Raw genomic sequence first — 19,567 nt, 5'->3', positions numbered from 1 at the left:
CATTAATGGTAATAACGACAGTCCTTTGACAGTGATAAATTTCCAGGCAAAGCTGATAGAAATAAAAGAGTTGACTTGTTGAAGGGTGGGGAAGAAGTGCCTAAAATAAGCATAAAATTTACAGAATCCAATAACCAGAGGAGGATAAATGAACTAAATAATAGAATGGTGGCGGAATCATTGCATTAACTGATTAACACAGGTATGATCTTTTATCCCACGGCCAGTGCCGGGTTTACATATAAGCTAAACAAGCTATTGCTTAGGGCCCCAGTCTCTTGGGGGCCCCAAAAAAATTTAAAGGAAAAAAACAACTGGATGTACATTTCCAAAATATAAGATAAGAAACAAATAAAATAAAACCTACATACAGCAAGAGTGTTTTGTGTTGTGTAGGCTCCTATTTGTTATGTGCAAATGGCTTTAGATACCTATTAGGTCCATAAATTACCATATACAGTGGTACCTCGGGTTAAGAACTTAATTTGTTCTGGAGGTCTGTTCTTAAGCTGAAACTGTTCTTAACCTGAAGCACCACTTTAGCTAATGGGGCCTCCTGCTGCCGCTGTACGATTTCTGTTGTCATCCTGAAGCAAAGTTCTTAACCTGAGGTAATATTTCTGGGTTAGCAGCGTCTATAACCTGAAGTGTATGTAACCTGAAGCGTATGTAACCCGAGGTACCACTGTAGCTTATATTCAACACAAAAAACAGTGACCATTTGTTGTTGACAAAAGACAGCTGGACATATAAAGGGTCCCATTACCTTCAGTATCTTAGGGCCTCATCAGACCTAAATCCAGCCCTGGCCACAGCCAATGAATTGTGTATGTGAAGTACCTGCAGTCATCCAGACTGGCAAGCAAACACATCCCCCAAAGTAAAAGAAGACGAAAATTCTGGGAGTGGGAATCATTGCATAGTTGAATTTGTATGTTACTTGTTGACTGCTTGCTTTTATTTAGACGTGTGTAAGACACGCATAACTCCTTATCTGAAGGACTGTACCCTTCTGTTCTCTTTGCACCCTCTAGGGACGTTCAATCCCTATTCTACAGATCCACTGCCTGCTTTCCCTAAGAAGCAACTTCTCCTCAAAATCATCAGTGGGCAGCAGCTACCGAAACCTCCAGACTCAGTGTTAGGAGACAGAGGAGAGGTAAACAATGTTGATGATAGCTTTTGTGGTTTTCCAGTCTCTGAGTATCGATGTTCACATTGCCTACAGCACTTCTTAAGGATATGTGTGGCGCACACCTGAATTTTATTCACCCGCAGCTGCTATCTTAGTGTGGGATAAACATCTTATTAATTTATCATTGCACTAAAGGCTAAATTGCGAAATTCACCATGCATTTCTCTTTAATGATTTAGGGACATATTCCCTGAAAGTTTCTGGCTTGGGAGTTTGCAATGATTTGTATCTTTACGGTTTCATAATGTTCAAAATACAAAAGTGGGGGCTTATGAGCACAGGCATATCTCTTCTCTATAGAGTTATTGCAGCTAGAGAAGGCACCTTGCTTTCATAGTCGTCTTTTCTGTTTACTCAACACTTGGCCTCATTACTGCATTTTCTGTTCACCTTTCATGACACATTGGATTGCACCCTGGAGGGACGGAAAGGTTCGTTAATAAAATTTGTCCTCTTGACAGCGTGGTGCAATGAAGCAGCTACTTAACTCTTTAATGTGAAGTACATGTTAGAAAATTGGTGGACTGCCCTCCCTGTTGGGGGGCATCTGTCTCCCTCATTAACATTCAGGAGGAGTTTAAAAACATTTCCGCTCACCCAGGCATTTGGTGGCTGAGAGAAACTGTTCAGCTGTGAGCCTATGTCTTCAGAGATGTGTTCAGGTGTTTTCAGTGTTTTTAGATGTTCCAAACATGTTTTTATTTTAGGTTTAATTGCACTGCTTTCTTGCTTGCTCTCCTGGACTCCTTTGGGAGGAAGGGCAAGATAGAAATTTGAAAAACAAACAAACATAAATAAACATTTTAAGCAACACGCTGATATTTAGAACAGACAAGTGAAACAAATTTCCAGTAGTAAAAATAAGAGCTTGGATTATGGCTCTGCAAGATCTCAGGAAGAGAAGTCTATCCTAGGTTTTTTTTTTACAGGTTATTTAAGGAACCTTTGACCCTTCAGATGCTATCTGGATCCAACTCCCATCTACCTCAGCCAGTCAAGGATGGTGTGAGTTGTAGTTCCAGCAACATCAGGAGGACCCCAAATGCTAGTGATGTTAAGAATGTTATCAAGCACAGAGCTGTGGGTCACAATATTCTCATTGTGAGGGAGTGTTAGACTTGAGCCCCAAATTGCCTGAAAACAGCCTATGCTTGTCTCCAGAATCCTAATGATCTCTCTCAGCCCCTTGCTATAAAAGAATTATCAAGACTGCAACAGATGAATCCACATCTTGGCTTCTGAACGAATTCAAACCTCAACTTTTGCTTTTAATTACTTGGTTGTGATCTAATATAATGGAAAATTGTAACCTAATATATTATGCTGGTAGGTCTATAAAATTGCTATCTTGCGGGCATGCTTTGGAAAGATGAAATAATTATTTGTAATATGTATTTTCTGTTTCCAAAAATGTCTCAAGCAGATAATTGATCCATTTGTTGAGGTGGAAATTATTGGGTTACCGGTTGACTGCTGCAAAGACCAGACCAGGGTGGTGGATGACAATGGTAAGAGGGTGCAAGCTGTATGTATGTTTGTTATATGCAAGCTGTAAGTGTTGTCAAGAGGGATTGATTGTAAAACTGCTCTGGAAAATGTAGCTCTGTGAGGAGAATAGAGGTCTCCTAAGAACTCTTAGCAACCTTAACAAACCACAGCTCTCAGAATTCTTTGGGTAAAGATATGACTATTTAAAGCGATATCATATTGTTTTAAATGTATGTTATGAGTGTGGCCTTAATAATGTTCCTTCAGGTATTCAATTTCTCCTCTCCTGCCAATTTCAGTTCCCCATTTCTACTGGGCATATGCAATTAGCAATATTTTTATATCAACTCAGTACTTTTCCATTATTCAAGACACTTGCCATTTTGCCTATATTCTTCTGCCCCTGGTATCAGTTCTTCTTTGCCCCCTATTTTGGCTAAGCCTCCATCTGCAAATTTACGGTTTGCACTTCTTTATTGTGAAATTTGGCTTGTTCTTTCTGCCAGCAACAATGAGCACTTTTGAAATCAGAATATCAAGCACAATTTTCCAGAATGAGTTGGAGTCTTATATATATATCCCATGCTACCACTAATTAATATTAAACAATTGAATGTGTTGCTTCGTGAAGATTCACCAGAGCCCTCCAAAAGGGTCTGCCCAAAGGTTAAGTTATCGCTAAGCACAAGTTATTCGGACAGAATCTGATGTTCGTTTTAGCAGATATGATCACAGTATGAATGACAAGCCACAGTTGTTATAAAAAGTAGGCTCAAATTCTGTAGATAATGAGAAGGTTAGAGAATGGGTTTAAAAAAATCCTTCTTATCGAGAGTTATGGAAGAGGGCAGGGCCAAGCAATTACTGAATTTCTGTCACAATGGACAGGAAGTGACAGCACTGAAAATTTGTGTTAGCTAACACAATACTCAGAAACAGCCATTCAGAAGAGCTAACAAAAATGTCATATTATTTGTTGAATGGCTATTGATTTCCTCATCACTGCCAGCGTCAGGGTAAGAAATAATTGCTTGTCCTCCTGCTCTATCAAGCTTTGGAGCTACCTTTTGGTAGATGGCCTTATTTTCACCCCTGAACTTTCAACTTTCTCTTTTCTGTTGGAATAGCAAGTTAAAGAGGTAACTTCTCCTTTTCTTGGTCATTGCATTTTATCACGGAACATATTTAAAAAAAGTAGAGAAAGAAGCATGTTAGTGGATTTCTTGTTTGTTTGAGTTGAAGTCATCTACAGCAGCAATACTGGGCACTCCCCCCCCAAACAATATTCATTTTATAACACATCTAAACAACACAAACAGAAAAACAAACAATACAAACAAATTCTTGTCTTATCCCTATTTTTTCTAAACATTGTTAGATGAGCTTCCCCAAGTCCCCCCTATCTGATTTTCATTTTACCTCATCTTTAGCAGTTTACATATATCATAATTTCTAACCATTTTTTTTCATCAGGTTTACTTTTACCATAAAAATCTTCACATTTTATCACTTACAAATACTATTTTAAAATACACTGTCTTCTACTTCTAACCCTACAGCCTATATTCACTTCCAAAGCTATTCTTAACATATTTTTTCAAATATTCTTTAAACTTCTTCCAATCTTCTTCCACCGTCTTTTCTCTCTGGTCTCGGAGTCTCCCAGTCAGTTCGGCAAGTTCCATATAGTCAATACTGGGCATCCTGTGGCTGGGCCAGCCTTAGGCATTATTTGACCCCAAGATTTGGTCCGCTCCCTGTCCCACTGTGGTTCCAGTCATGTCCCCTTTGTATTTGTATTTGTGGGGGAAAGGGGATGCAACTTCTCATTCCATGCAGACTGACACTGTGCACTTAACCTCTTTATGTTAATTGGGCACTTATTGGAGTGTTTTTGAGCATTGTGGGAATGGACTAGTTGAACTTTCATCTTGGCTCCTATTGCTAGAATTGATCTGAGACCACAGGATTTTGCCCGAGCTCAGAAATGCTCCAAAATGTCCATGGGTTGTGCACACAAGCGCCACTCCTAATGTATGAGTGTGCATTGTCAAACCCACTCATATCAACAACCTTCTCATGTTGAGTGGGAAATGTCTGACAAGTGACAAGGTCTCCTGTTCAGGCACAGCACCAGAGCAGTGTCTGATGCTTCGTGATAATACTTGATAGGTACTGACAGCAATTATGGGGTAACAGCATATTTCAAAAAATTGCATAGTGTAAAAGAGAACGCAATTTGCAAGTAGTATAATTTGCGAATTGACCTTTAGTGCCTCACGTTGCATCTGTTTTTCTTGCCTCAATTTGGCCATGCTCCAGTGTCAAGGAGCATGCTTATAAACTTAAAAAAAGATGATGATGAATATACTGTAATGCACAAACTTTATTACAGTGTTCATGAGGCTTTAAGCCGGTAGGTGAAATTACCTCTATTTTTGAATGGAAGGCAGGATAACAGGAATTGCCAATTTCTGTATTCTTTGGGGATGCTGTAATTTTCAGGTACTAGACTCAGAGCTGGAATAACCCAACACAAAGTAAGTTACTGCTTGGGCTTTCAGCGTAGACTCATTCGGTGGTTTGTTAACAGGGCGAGTACTTAGATGACTTGTTTCTCTTCCTGCACTTGACTACTTGTATTCTCTGCTCCTTACAGGGTTTAATCCTGTGTGGGAAGAAACTCTCACTTTCAACATCCACATGCCTGAGATAGCATTGGTTCGGTTTCTTGTTTGGGATCATGATCCAATCGGCCGAGACTTTGTTGGACAAAGGACTGTTGCCTTCAGCAGCCTTATGCCTGGTTAGTGCCTCTGCTTACCTATCTTTGATAGGCTGGCACTATGGGTGAAATTACAACATGTCTCAGCTTGTGCTGGTCCTGTAAATTTGTGGGATTGGAAGGGAGGGGGCTCTAACTAGGTTTCTTTTCTGCTCATGAAGCTTGAGATGTGGGGTTTTGTTGGAAAGAAGGAAATGCATAGGCAAACAAGGAAAAACAGCAGTCTACATCAGAGTAGGAAGCCGAGTCAAGTCATTATGTGTGGCAGACTTTGTGACCAGGACTGAGTGGGGATTCTTTCAACTGATATCTTTGACGGCCATTTCCCTAGTCCTTCTGTCCCTGGACATTCAGGCTATGCTGCAGACGTTTGCGCCTCGACTAGTTGTGCCTAGACTGGAGTGCAATCTTTTTCTCTGGGATGTGGACATAGCCATTATTGCTTGTGCCTTTACAACCTTGAAAAGCACAGGCTTCACATTTTCTGCCTAATGTCTCATGTGTACAAAGGGGAAGGTAGAATAAGCCCAAGCCTCATCATTGTCTTGTCTTATCCTCAGCCACCTAAAGCAGGCCTGTATATCCTATATTAACATGCATAGCTTGGTGAGGTAGCATCTTGACATACCAAATACTAATTGCTGGTTTCCACTTCCACCAGGCTACCGTCATGTTTATTTGGAGGGACTGACTGAAGCTTCTATATTTGTCCATGTAACAATCAATGAAATTTATGGAAAGGTAAGGGGGATTTTGTTGCCATTTTGCAGCCTACAGTGTGGTCTTCTGGATTTGTTGGTTTTATTCTCAGGACCCCAAGGGCCACCTTTCTCCATATGAACCAACCCAGACCCTGCAATCATCATCTGAGGCCCTTCTTCATGTGTCTCCTCCATGAGAGGTCCAGAGGGTGGCAACATGAGAACGGGCTCCCTATTTGTGGAATGCTCTCCCCAGGGAAGTTGGCCTGGCACCTTCATTACATATGTTTAGGCACCAGGTGAAAATGGTTCTCTATAACCAGGCGTTTGCCTGATTAGCGTTCTATAACCCTTTAAATATGCTTATGGCAGCGGTAGTTCGGTTTGTTTTTGATTCATTATGTATTTTGCATTCCCGTTTTGTATTTTTATGTCATCTGTGATCTTCAGATGAAGGGCAGTATACTAATTTAATAAATAATAATTTAGATAATTTTTAAAAATCTTGTGTTGAGAAACATAACATATAATGAACGGTGATGAATCTGGGAAATAAAATATACCAGGCATGTCCAACTTTCAAGACACTGCGGTCTACTCCCACTATAAAAAAAAACTGGGAGTGATCTACCCATTGGATTGAGTGATCAACTGCGATCAACTATGAACCGCCCCCCCGATCAACCAGTAGATCGCGATTGACCTGTTGGACATCCCTGAAATATACCATGCCTCTTCTCTAATGGAGCCCTCAGGGCAACTTCCAACATTATTCCACACAGGTGGCAGAAGAAGAGTACAGTGGTGCCCCGCAAGACGAATGCCTCGCAAGATGGAAAACCCGCTAGACGAAAGGGTTTTCCGTTTTGGAGGTGCTTCGCAAAACGAATTTCCCTATGGGCTTGCTTCGCAAGATGAAAATGTCTTGCAAGTTCCTGCGGTTTTTTTTTCCTTCCCCCCCTTTTTCTAAGCCGTTAAGCCGCTTATCTGCTTATCCGCTAAAAGTCGCTAATAGCGCTAATCCGCTAAGCCGTCTATGGGCTTGCTTCGCAAGACGAAAAAACCGCTAGACAAAGAGACTCGCGGAACGGATTAATTTCGTCTTGTGAGGCACCACTGTAGCATATTAAAAGAATATGGTGTAAAATTACAAAACAAGCAGTAAACGGAACGTCAGGGTTTTTATTATTATTAGAAAACAAGTTACCCATTTTTAATGTATGCGATCCTGTCTCTAATGTTTGCCATATCTTCCCACTCCCACCCCAAACATAAAAACATAAGAACAGTATTTCTGGATCAGGCTCAAAGTCCATCTGGTCAAATATCCTGTTTTGACCATCCATGAATGAGTTGCTTAGTTCACTACTGTGCTTCCAAAGTATACATTATTATTTAAAAGTCAGTGTCTGTAGCCCCTCTTCAGCTGTGGGGATCCAGGGGCTTTAATATATAAGGGGCTTACCTAAAATTTGCTAGTAAGCCCTATCCCCTAGATCCTGCTGTGTGTCATGGGTCTGAAGTCGGCCCATGCCTTGCCCCAACTGTAATGTTCCAGCTTCTCTAATAATTAATTAATTTTCCTTATCTCTGTTTGCGATCACTGGGGGAGCCAGTTCAATGGTTTGCAAGACTGGGAAGCGACCCTTAGCAGGAATTCACTTTTTTCCTGAGAGAAGAGGGTTCTATGGCATTTGTTTCTCATCTAAGTACTGGATATAGTTATATATTGCAGCAGTCTTAATTGGGGTTTTGGTTTACTTTTTAAAGGTAATTGATTTTCTTTTGAGGTTGAGTTTGGATGCATCTTAATTAAAAGCTGCTGCTATTCCGTTTTGTTTCAGAAGATGGGAGATTTACAAACTTGCTCCAAGTTTTAAAATGGCAAAAAGTCATCTTCATGAATCAAGCTTTTTCATAATTTCTGCCTTGGGTGTTTTTTCCCGTTTTTTTCATGTGGATGAATATTTTTTATAGCTGAGGGGCTGTAGCTCAGCTGGAGAACCAACGCTTTTCATGCAGAAAGTCCCAGGTTCAACCCCTGGCAAATGAGATTCGGCTGGCAAAGCCTGCAGAGTTGCTGCCAGTCCGTGCATGCCATGCTGAGCTAGGTGGACCAGTGGCATGATTGAATATAAGGCAGCTTGCTACTAGCAATTCAAGAATCCTTATAAGATTGTGACACAATCAGAGAAATGCAATGTGGTGAATTAACAGAAAGGATTTTTAAAATGAGAAAAGGGAGCTTTTCTATCAATATTTTTCATACCAATTACTATATCAGTAAGTTGGGATTTGGGGACTTGATTTTTTCCTCCCGGTACTAGGCATCAGTCTGGTAAAACCCACCAGTGTCTATTATCTTCTTGCTTAAATGTTGCAGTTTTTCTTTTGACAGAAGGCTGAATGCATATTTTATGCTCAGCTCATATATTTTCATGAAGGCCACACCATTAATAACTGGATGCAATTTAGTGAGCACTGGTAGGTCAAACTAAGAGTCTTATTCTGCCTTACAGGAGGGGGCACGCCTGTAACAGAAGCCTGGAAACCATGTCATCTAGTGTAGTGGTTTCTAAGGGGTTGCTCGTGCGTAAGCAGGTACATATCTCCCTGGCTGGGTGCAAACACCTGGCTGGGCTGCCAAAGTGAACCTTATCTGTCCGGACCGCCACTCACCCGTGGCTGACTCAGTCGCTGGCAGAATCCGTGAGTGGGCGTTTCTTAAACTTCTTCCAGCAAAGAAGTTATTTGACGCCTAGCCAACCCTCTCTGCACGAAAGCCTTCTGCGCAGGGAGGGCGTGGGCAACGGAGGACCCCTACTCTCCCCGCTGGTCCCAGGCAAGGAGTCATGGGACCGCCTCGCCACTTCCCCCACCTGCCCCCCTTCTACACTGGTGCTACGCTGATTCTCTTCCCCAGAAGATGGGCTGCTTCTCCCGATCCCTGGACGCTCTCTGGAATCCCTCTGGCTTTTGCGCTCTCCCTCCAGTACTGATGGCAGTTCCCTGACATCTAGCTACAACATTAGAGGACAAAATCCTCTTTTCCCAATAGCTCCAGACAAGTACTTTTGCTCAAGCACCTATATAGACTTTCTTCCAATAGCTGCATTTAGATGTAACAATAAACAATGGTTTGTTATTACAGGGATGAGCCTAGGTGAACCTCAGGCTTATCTGCAACCTCCACCTTCTCGAGTGGAACCATGAGGAGGAGACTGGAAGCTTTTGCTTCTGTTTTCCCACAGTCCCCCCCCCCTTTCATTTTATCAAAACCTTCACAAATTGTGGTTAATCTTAATTATGTTTTACTGAAACAAGTCCCCTTTGAACCTTGGTTTTATGGTTCTGGCTTATTTCAGTGAATCCTAGGTTAAGCACAGTTTAGGGTTTGAAAGTAATTCTCAACTGTGGTTAAATTATAGGAAGAGGTGGGCAAACGAGTTAACCCAAGGCTCACCTAGGCTCATTCCTATAACAATAACCATGGTTTATTGTTACAACCGAACACCTGCTATGAGTCAGGCACAAGTGATCTCTGACCTTCCCAGCTTCATAATCTGAAATCATAAATTTGTCTTTCACTCTCAGTGGGTAAGGAGAGCTAGAGATTACTTGATTTACTGTGGCATGCAGTTCCTGCAGACATCCCTCCAGATGTTGTTGATGATGATAGATGCCTACAATTCCCACAACCTCTGGCTTGGGTGGATGGAAGCTGGTGTCAAACAACTTCTGGAGGGCCTGGCCTACTGTACCTGTTATAGGTTTACTATTGGAACCATAAAAATTGCCAGCTATTACTTGATGCCCTTCAGGACTACAAGATAGTTCTGCTCTATTCTCATTAAACCAGATTTTAGACAATGTAATTTTGAGGTTAGACCCCTTTATCCACCTTGCTTGGTCGACGTGTTTGTTTGGTACAGTGAATTTATGGCTGCTGTTGATTTATGGCACACCCTTCCTTCCCTTTTATGTTTCTCTCCTGTCTACCTAGAGCTTGAGGCTGCTGCTTTTTGTTCCTTGTTACTCAAGTCTTATGGCTTTGAGTAACTCTCTTTCCCCTGGCGCATCCTTGCTTGGTGGAGATTCCTTTATTGTTGCTGCATGGACATAGAACTTTGGCACGTTGTCTCAGGGCTTATTAAATGTATAAATGGGTATAATGTATAAATGGGTGTTCAGAAGCCAAAGATCTACCAGTCTCTAGTTCTGAGCAGGGTGCAGAGTTAAAACGGAAGGTCAGGGGTTATAGCCAGATGTTCAGGTCTGATGGAATCCAACAGCATCCGAGAGCGCCATGTTGGCTACCCATAATTCTATGACAAACACGATGTATCCTGTTGTTTTCAATGTGACCAAATTAATGGAAATTTAGCCCATCATTCTGTGCCTTTCTTTGCCTTTCAGTGGAGTCCCTTAATCCTCAACCCCAGTTATACTATAATGCACTTTCTAGGAGCCACAAAGGTAGCTTTTATTTAGCATGCCACTTCTGCACTTGCTGGGCACTGATCGTCCTTTTTTTAAAGGAGACGCCCCTAACCGCATGATCTGTTAACTGCTGTGTCACTTCATTTCCCATCAAGCATTTGAAACCTTGGCCTGCTGTTGCTGCTTCGAAGTGGCCCATGTCATAAAATGCTCCTGGGCCCAGGGCAGCTTCTCACCCCAGGACATTTCTCGCAAGCTTGTCATGTGTGATTAGGAGGCCTCTCATAAAACTCCTCTGCTATCATGGCAGGCTGCCTTCCTGACAGAGAGAAATCCCTTCATACATGCATGAACTCATGGCGAGCAGTGCCTGCTTTCTCCTCAGTTGACCAGGTGTGGACTTGCTTGGCTTGATCACTTTGTTTGCTTGCTTGCTTGGGATTCTTCTCCATTCATCGCCCAGATAATGTACACAAGCAGCTGTTTAGAAATGTGTTTTTGTGTGGAATAGGCCACATTTTCAAAAAAAGGTAGTATTTCCCTCCTTTCCGTTCTCTATTATTCTTTTTTAGAACAAGCAACTGATAGGGCTCCGAGGGCTCTTTCACAAGAACCCCAAGCATAATTCTGTGGAAAACAGCGCTAATTATATTCGGAAAAGGTCGATTGGGGAACGCATTCTCCGACGCACTGCCAGCGCGCCAGCAAAGGGCAGGAAGAAGAGCAAAATGGGGTTTCTGGAAGTGACGGAGCTTAAGGAGAGTTTGTCTGAAGCAACCAATTTGAAAGAGAAGGAAGAGATCCTGAGGCGTACGAGTAGAAGCTTGCAGGCACGTCCCATCTCCATGCCGGTTGACAAATACCATCTGGTGGGCTTGCCATCACCAGATCAGGAGGCACCTCCTGTTGCTGACACCACCAAAACCGAAAATACTTCTGGTAAGTTCCTTCTATAGAGGCCTCATAAATGCTTCTTAAAAACATATACATGTATTCAAGCTTTCATGGATTCCGACTCTTGATTATTATTTTTTTGGTAATAGTTGCACTTTTACCTGGTTTCTAGGAAATCTTGCTGAATGTTGTTTTTATTTTTTTATTTAATGTAAAAGTGTTAAATCCTATTGCCTGTGGTGTCAGGGAGAAAATCTTCAACATATCATAGGCATAGGTATAGGTGAACCTTAAATTATCCATACGAGAATAAATTCAGTATCAGGCTGCGGGACAGCAAATGGGCTGTATTTTTCTTTCCTGGTATATCTAACCTCTGATAACCGCAGTAGCCATAAATGATTAGATTCTGCTTATTTCTTACTCATTTAAAGTTACAACAAATGCAAGAGTAAGGAATATCTTGGGAATACACCAGCATTTCTATCAACTTTAGTGGTTTTTAGTTTTTATGGGACGTGGGTGGCGCTGTGGTCTAAATCAGCGAGCCTCTTGGGCTTGCCAATCAGAAGGTCGGTGGTTCGAATCCCCATGACGGGGCGAGCTCCTGTTGCTTGGTCCCAGCTTCTGCCAACCTAGTAGTTCAAAAGCACGCCAAAAAAGTGCAAGTAGATAAATAGGTACCGCTCCGGTGGGAAGGTAAACGGCATTTCTGTGCACTGTTCTGGTTTTGGTGTTCCGTTGTGCCAGAAGTAGCTTAGTCATGCTGGCCACATGACCCGGAAAAACTGTCTGCGGACAAACGCCGGCTCCCTTGGCCTGTAAGGCGAGATGAGCGCCGCAACCCCAGAGTCGTCTGCGACTGGACTGAACTGTCAGGGGTCCTTTACCTTTACCTTTAGTGGGTATGCCACTGTGATGACCATTCCTGGAGCAAGATAGCTTGATCACAAGTATTCATACCTTCAAGACGAAATGGCAAAAATGCACTCTCTGTGAGGCTTCGCTTGCCGTTGGCCTGGACGCTGCCACATGATTGTTGACAGGAGTGAGATACCTCCAGCATATTATACCTCTGTTCAAAAGTGTGCACAGGCTGCCCATTGGTTAATGGAACAGGCTCAAGATTTTGCTATTAGTACATAAAGTCCTTAATAGTTTGCCCACTCAACCACTTTGATCTATGGAGTTTGCACTTCTTTGGAGGTTTTTGAGCATAGGTTGGACGGCCATCTGTCAAGGAAGCTTTAGCTGAGATTTCTGCATTGCAGGGGGTTAGACTGGATGACCCATGGGTCCCTTCCAGCGCTAAGATTCTATGATTCTAAGTGCCACATGATGTCCATTCTGCATCTGCTAGGTGTTGAAATTTCAGTGTGGTGGCATCAGTGACTTCTCTGTATTGTTTTAGACAACTGCTAAAACCTTTTATTTTATTTAAACAAGCCTATATAATTTATTATTTGCTTTTACATTTTGCTGATTTTATCCATTTACTGTTGATAATTATTTTATATTAATGTTTATTGCTTGCAGATTTTTTTTAAAATTAAGCAGCTTATATTTTTCTAAATATAAATAATTAAAGGGAGGCCTTGACCCTTGTAAACCTTGGCATGGTCAAACTTGTGTTCAAACCCTCTTCTTTTTGCTTATCCAACAGTCAGGTGCTTTAAAAAAATAAAAATCCATACACAGGAAATTGGAAAAGGTCCTTATATATCTAGAGGTAATAGGTTCCAATATCTGTGATCCTACTGTGTCATCAAGACAATATGCAATGGCGATGAAGATTAGCCTGTTTCATGGCAGTCTTGAAAGCGTTTTAATCTGACATCGTTCTTCAGTTCCTAGAATTATAGATATGCAGAAATAGCGAGAAACAAAATGTACCAGTGAAACTGAAAAGGAAAAGTCACTTTCTTTTCATGAAAGCCAGATGCTTGTCTGAGGCCACTATGCATGAGAGTCCAGGATTTGGACGTGTAATTCAAGAATTTTGATAAGCATGCCTCTTGTTTGCAGATGGTATTTTAACAGAGCTGTTTTGTTCTGTCTTTGTTTGCCATGCTTCTGTATAGTACAAATCTGAATAGGAACCCTGCTGAAGGTAATGGTTATGGTACCTCATTGACATTCTTTGCAACAAATATTACATCACGCCCGCAGTGATGTAATGAAACATTAAAGAAAAGCTTCAATGAAGTGCTATATATTTTCTCATTTCCTCATATCACATGAATAATTTGTACTAAACTTGCACAATCCCATAATTAAGTCCTTTCACAATTGTGATCGATTTTTACATTCTCCATTTACCTATTCCAAGACAAAATGTAGCCATAAACAGGTGGATGAGCATCTTCCTAACCACTGTTTTTGTGTTTTGTTTTCAAATTGATATAGCAAAAAGTAAAAAAGCTACCAAAGAGGACCAACCACACCTGAAAGAAGCGGTCACCTCTTCTCCTGAGAAAGATTTCTCCTTTGCAAAGTTTTCATCTCCGTTTAAAAGAGAGGCCATCGAAGCTGGCATTTATGTGAGCTCACCTGTGTATGAAAAGCCGGAAAGCCTAGACTTTGCCATTGGGATAGCTGAAACCTATTTTTCCACGGAGTATTGGAAAAGTAATCTTTCCAGCGAATCTGTTCACCCAAAGGAGGAACCTGAAAGGGACAAGAATGAAGGTATATGTTGCATGGGTCAAAAGATGTTGAATGATGCTCTGTTTTGCAAAGAGAGAGAACCAGTAGCTGGAAATTCTCTTTCTCCAGGACATCAAGAAGTAACTAGCGTTAGATCTCATGCAGTAGTAAATAGTACTATAGCCAATTCTCCACTACCTGATGTATCTTCACTTACCTGTAGTGATGTCCGTGACTTTCATTCTATACCAGCCATACAAGATAGTGACATTTCTCATCTGATCAGTGAGGTCTCTTTAGCAGATGAGAGTGATGTGGGCAGTTCTGTCTCAGCATTGATAGGACAGTTTGATGTCACAAGTGACCAAGCTAATTTGACTGTTGTTCCGAGTCCTCCTGGAATTAGCAAAAAGATTGACAATAGGAAGCCTGCACATGTATCACATATGTCTCCAAGTGATCAGAATACATCTTTTGACCACAAGTCTCCCAGTGTAATGCCAATCGGATCAGCACCCAAAATTACTATGTTATCAACCCCTCAGACCACAGAGTGTTCGCTGTACACAATTATCCACGAGGCCTCTCTTACTCCAGCCTCTCACCAAGCATCAATTGGCAAACCTCTTTGCAAGGACGCAAAACATGTTGCTGAAGATACCTGCCCAGTGTTTTCTGGCATTTCACCTGGGCTAAGTGCAAACGCTAAAAGGAAGTGTGGAGCCAACTGGAACTCTCTTAGCAATAGCAACTCTTGCATCTCAGACAGCTCAGATGTGGAACATACAATAGTTGTCCCTTTCACTTGTGTAAATTCTACAGGCAGCAGCCTAATGGAAGTTGATGGAGAGCTGCAGGACCTCTTGATAACTGCCTATGAATATAAGAGAGAAGATATGAGCCAAGTTGCTTCTCCTCTGAAACTTAAGCATAATCAGGACACTCTGTGCTATGACAGTTCAGTCTGCAGAAACCTAACCAGCGAGCATCTCTCCACCACCAACCTACTTGAAGACTTCAAGTTCAGGAGCAAGAAGAACCAATATCTTCCTTACCCAGAACATCAGTGTGTTGATCTTTTGTACAATAATTATTTGCACATTTCAGACACCCCAAATGAATTGTTGAACATCTCTCCAACAGGTAACATGGAGAACTCTCCTGCTCTTAAGAATTCTCTGCCTTCTCCCTTGGCTCAGAAACAACCAAGTCCTTGTAAATCCAAGAGCCTTGGAGACTTAACATCAGAAGACATCTCGTGCAATTTTGAAAGCAAGTACAAGTATATCAGCAGAGGTTTCATTACATCTGGCATGAGAGACAAGATGGTGACTGCTCTGAAGGCTAAGAAACCACAGGCTACAGATTCCCTGACGGAACAGTTACGAAAGCTAGTGTCCTTTGATCAGGAGGACAGCTGCCAGTCATTTTGTAACAAGCAGGACGATGATTGCCCTAAAATGTTGGTGAGAAAACTGTCATCCAGGAGTCAGAGCAGAGTGAGAAATATTGCTAGTCGCGCCAGGGAGCGACAGGAAGCCAATAAGCAGAAACTTTCTAACACTAGCAGTAATGTAGCAGAGGTAGTCCTTAGAAATAAGCCTCTTGTACCTCCTCACATTATCAACAGACATTCCACTGGCTCTTATATAGCAAGCTATCTGGATAATTTCAATACGGACAATCTGGTGGACCGAGGGGTTCCGGAGGGTGCATGCACATCATTGCGCTATGGGTACCATGACCGGTTTTATACAGATGATTCTCTTTTAGAGACCAAGCCAAGCGAAGACGATAAACCAGAAATCTATTTTCTCCTGAGACTGTAAATTGTATAAATGTACATCTCCATTGTTTACAAGCTTTCTCACAGAATGAAGGATGATCCATAAGCAACGTAGCCATTAGCATTTAAATGACTCAGAAATGTATTCTTTTCGCTACTGTTTGAGCCTTGTCATGAATTAATGTGTCCATTGCCATCACAGTTGATGTAAATAGATGTTGTAAAACTTTATGTACTTGGTCTTTTTCCTCATTTTTTAAAGAAATTATACACAAAAAAGTTGTTTGCATGACATAAAATGCAAGAGGTCCTGATGTCCTGTATTTGAAATGCTTGTACAATAGAATTTGGTATGGCTATTGATTACCACAAAATGCTGCACTCAATACAACGTTTCTTCCCCCTTTTGTCTCTATCATTTTGCTGCTTCTAAGGAATTTTAAAGTGGTTTATTATCTCCATGATGTTCCCTCCTTTGAACCTAATCGCACACCTTTTTTTATTGATACCATTCTCATCAAAGAAATTAAATACACCTGTATTTATTAGAGAGTGATCATGGCACGCCGAGGCAGTGCTGTTTTACACTAGTGAAAGGGATGATAGGGACACACATTTTGAATTCCAAATGTTGAAACAAAGGTTTTGAATTTTCAAGTACAAATTTCAGTTTTTTTTGGGGGGGGGGGAGTAAAGGTAGCAAACTTGAAAGCCTCACTTCATTGGCAGAAGGGAAAGAAAGCTTAAATTCAAGCATTGTCCCCAAGAAGTTCTGCAGTGTTTATAGACTCCCACTTGTCTCTTGAATCATGTGTTCCATTTGCTATCTTTGTTTCAATCTACACTTAAGATCTGTCTGCCATTGCTGAGTTGTAGCTCTAAAGAGTGACCTTTTTACATTAGGGTGGCTAACTTCTAGATATGTTGTTGCTGAACTACAACTCCCATCATCCCTGATAATTGACCATACTGGCTGAGACTCATGGGAGTGGTAGTTCAGCAACCTCTGGAAGGCTACCTGTTGTCCATCTTTGTTTTACATTAACCGACAATCATGTTGATTTGCTTCACGTGTCTATATCTCAGTATTGGATATCTGCCTGTTTTGAAACCAACAGTTGATAAAACATCTTCCTTACCCTTTGAGTGCATATCCTCTTAAGTATTATATAGGTTCAGTCTTCCCACATTGGTTGCCTGACTGTGTAAACTAAGTGGAATCTGATCTCATGGAACTAGAGAGTTTGGATTTGATATCCCGCCTTTCACTCCCTTTAAGGAGTCTCAAAGCGGCTAACATTCTCCTTTCCCTTCCTCCCCCACAACAAACACTCTGTGAGGTGAGTGGGGCTGAGAGACTTCAGTGAAGTGTGACTGGCCCAAGGTCACCCAGCAGCTGCATGAGGAGGAGCGGAGACGCGAACCCAGTTGTCCCAGATTACGAGACTACCGCTCTTAACCACTACACCACATTGGTGTAGTGTTTTAATCCTGCCCAGTCATACATAGTTAATTAAATACTAGGGTTTTTCTAAGGGTATCACCAAGTTCCAAAATATTGTGCTTGTCTTTGTGACTAGATAAACAGTACTGCAGTAGCATCTAGTGACAGAAACCAAACATTGGATGATCAGGAAAAGGGGGAGCGGCTGCATCCCATTCAAACATTCCTTGAAACTTGCATGCAAAACTCGGGTGATCCAAGAACAGAGGCCCAGTATAGATGTGACGTTCCTGATCCTCTGATCATGGTGTGTCAGACTTTCTTCTTTTCTGTCTCATTTCCCACCTTCTCTTCTGTGTTTTCCTTTGACCATGGCATATTACAATTGCATCACAGCCATGGTTAACATCAAGATTACCCATGTCACCAGTGTTTGGAATCAGGGTTGGTGGGTTTTCCAAACCCAGGTTTCAATGGAATCTAGCTCATGTTAACCATGGTTTAAATTGATGCAATTGCAACAATTGTGTTGCTTTACTCAATTGTGTAAAGTTTTTTTTTGGGGGGGGGGTTGGGGGGGGAGGGTTGAAAGGAAAAACAGAAGCCAAAAAAGTTTGTCATTAAAACCTACCTAAGATTTATAAGACTATCATATCTTCCCTTTTCTTTCCCAATAGAAGCTTTTTCACATTTCTCTGGGATCTATTAGATACCCATCTCTGATGGTCATAACGGTGAAGATGAACCTTGGGCTGCATGCTCACCATTCATTTAAATCACATGACTCCCCCCCCCCCAAAGAATCCTGGGGACTGTTTAAGAGTGATGGGAACTGTAGCTGTGTGAGGGGGAACCTGCAGTTCCCTGGTTTATTTGTGGAAGTTGTGTGTTTTAAATGTATGGCCTGTTTGCCCAGCCCTGCTTTCCATGTATTTTGTTCCGTATATTTGGCAGTGAAACACAGCAGCAAATTGGTGCAGAGTAGCCACATTAGGATCTAATGCCAAACCACAAAGGCTTACTTTTAAGTTATTGGCTGGTACACACTGTCTGAAACACTATCTTTTGCACCTCCTTTCATATGAGGGGCAAAAGAAACCCTAGTAAACCATGATCACCAAGCTAACAACTAAAGTTGGTTTCACCCTGGGTAGCAATTATGATTTGCTAGGGTGAAACAAACCATGCTTCTGGGTTCAGATATCACACTAAGCTTGCCGCTTTGTGGTTTAGTTACCCACTCATGAAAAAAGAATGCAGCAGGAGGGCTCAGCTCCTGCACAAGCAGCTCAGTATTTTGTGCAAACATGGCCAATTATGCCACACTTATTCCAGGAAAAACTAGGCTGTTCATCATGCGCTTTTGAGACAAGGGCTTTTTCAGGAAGAGTGATTGTAAAAGAAAAAGAAAAAAAACTTGTCCAAGTTCTTTCCTGTAGACTAGAAGAACGCAACGTTATCCTAGAGGGTTTGTTCTCATTGTAAGCTGAATTTCTGGTTCAGTGTAAAAGTAATACCTCTTTTTCTTTTGTAATACAAGATATTATTTGTATTCATGGAAGAGAAACATTAAAAGAAATCCTTAAGCACCGAAATGCATGTTTTTGAAAAAAGAAACCAAGTTGAAAGACGCTGTCAAGTGAGTGGCAGTTTGTAACAGCAGTTGTTCTGTCTTGTCATTCACATTCACTCTTTTCAAGGGGAAAACCACTTCTCAATTCACAAGATGGACAGTCATTCTGTCTAACTCAATGTAGCCTGAAGGACTGCGCTTTTTCACAGTGGAGGCTGCGGAAGTATCCGGCTTTGAAATAAAACTTGCATAGGCTGTATCTTTCTTGACCTGGCACACACTTCTGCAACAGAATTAGATTAGCTTTAAACACACCTGTAGAGAAAGCTTTGATTCCTAACAATAACCAGAGCACTCTTTATCCTGTGCACACACATACACATTTATTCTTTACTTCGAATAAATGGTTTTAAAGGTGGAAAGTAAATGCACTTGTTCCATATGCACCTATGACATTAAGATCTCTCATTCCCCCATAGGTAAAAAAAAGGCAAAGGACCCCTGGATGGTTAAATGCAGTCAAAGGCAACTATGGGGTTGCAGTGCTCATTTCACTTTTAGGCCGAGGGAGCCAGCGTTTGTCCACAGACAGCTTTCCGGGTCATGTGGCCAGCA

At 41.6% G+C, this 19,567-nt stretch overlaps 1 protein-coding gene across 24 annotated transcripts in view; it reads left to right on the top strand.

Moving 5' to 3' along the window:
• PLCH1 (phospholipase C eta 1) overlaps positions 1–18,974 on the top strand; it is a 150,413-nt gene extending 131,439 nt beyond the window's left edge. For 7 of the 24 annotated variants that reach the window (XM_083739076.1, XM_083739068.1, XM_083739073.1 and 4 more), the window contains 7 exons: positions 1,035–1,159; positions 2,619–2,703; positions 5,343–5,489; positions 6,130–6,209; positions 10,586–10,645; positions 11,182–11,548; positions 13,910–18,974. In XM_083739076.1, the coding sequence (XP_083595202.1) occupies positions 1,035–1,159; positions 2,619–2,703; positions 5,343–5,489; positions 6,130–6,209; positions 10,586–10,645; positions 11,182–11,548; positions 13,910–15,978 (2,933 nt within the window). In that variant the 3' untranslated portion in view covers positions 15,979–18,974. Of the gene's footprint in view, positions 1–1,034; positions 1,160–2,615; positions 2,704–5,342; positions 5,490–6,129; positions 6,210–10,585; positions 10,646–11,181; positions 11,549–13,584; positions 13,614–13,909 lie in introns of all 24 variants that reach the window. The other 17 variants (XM_083739061.1, XM_083739059.1, XM_083739058.1 and 14 more) reach the window with 6 other exon arrangements.
• The last annotated feature ends 593 nt before the right edge of the window (positions 18,975–19,567 follow it).

The sequence above is a fragment of the Podarcis gaigeae genome (assembly GCF_964106915.1).
Source record: "Podarcis gaigeae genome assembly, chromosome: 5".
Classification (NCBI taxonomy): Eukaryota; Metazoa; Chordata; class Lepidosauria; order Squamata; family Lacertidae; genus Podarcis; species Podarcis gaigeae.
The sequence above is the reverse complement of the archived record's forward strand: the minus strand, read 5'-3'. Positions and strand labels throughout refer to the sequence as shown.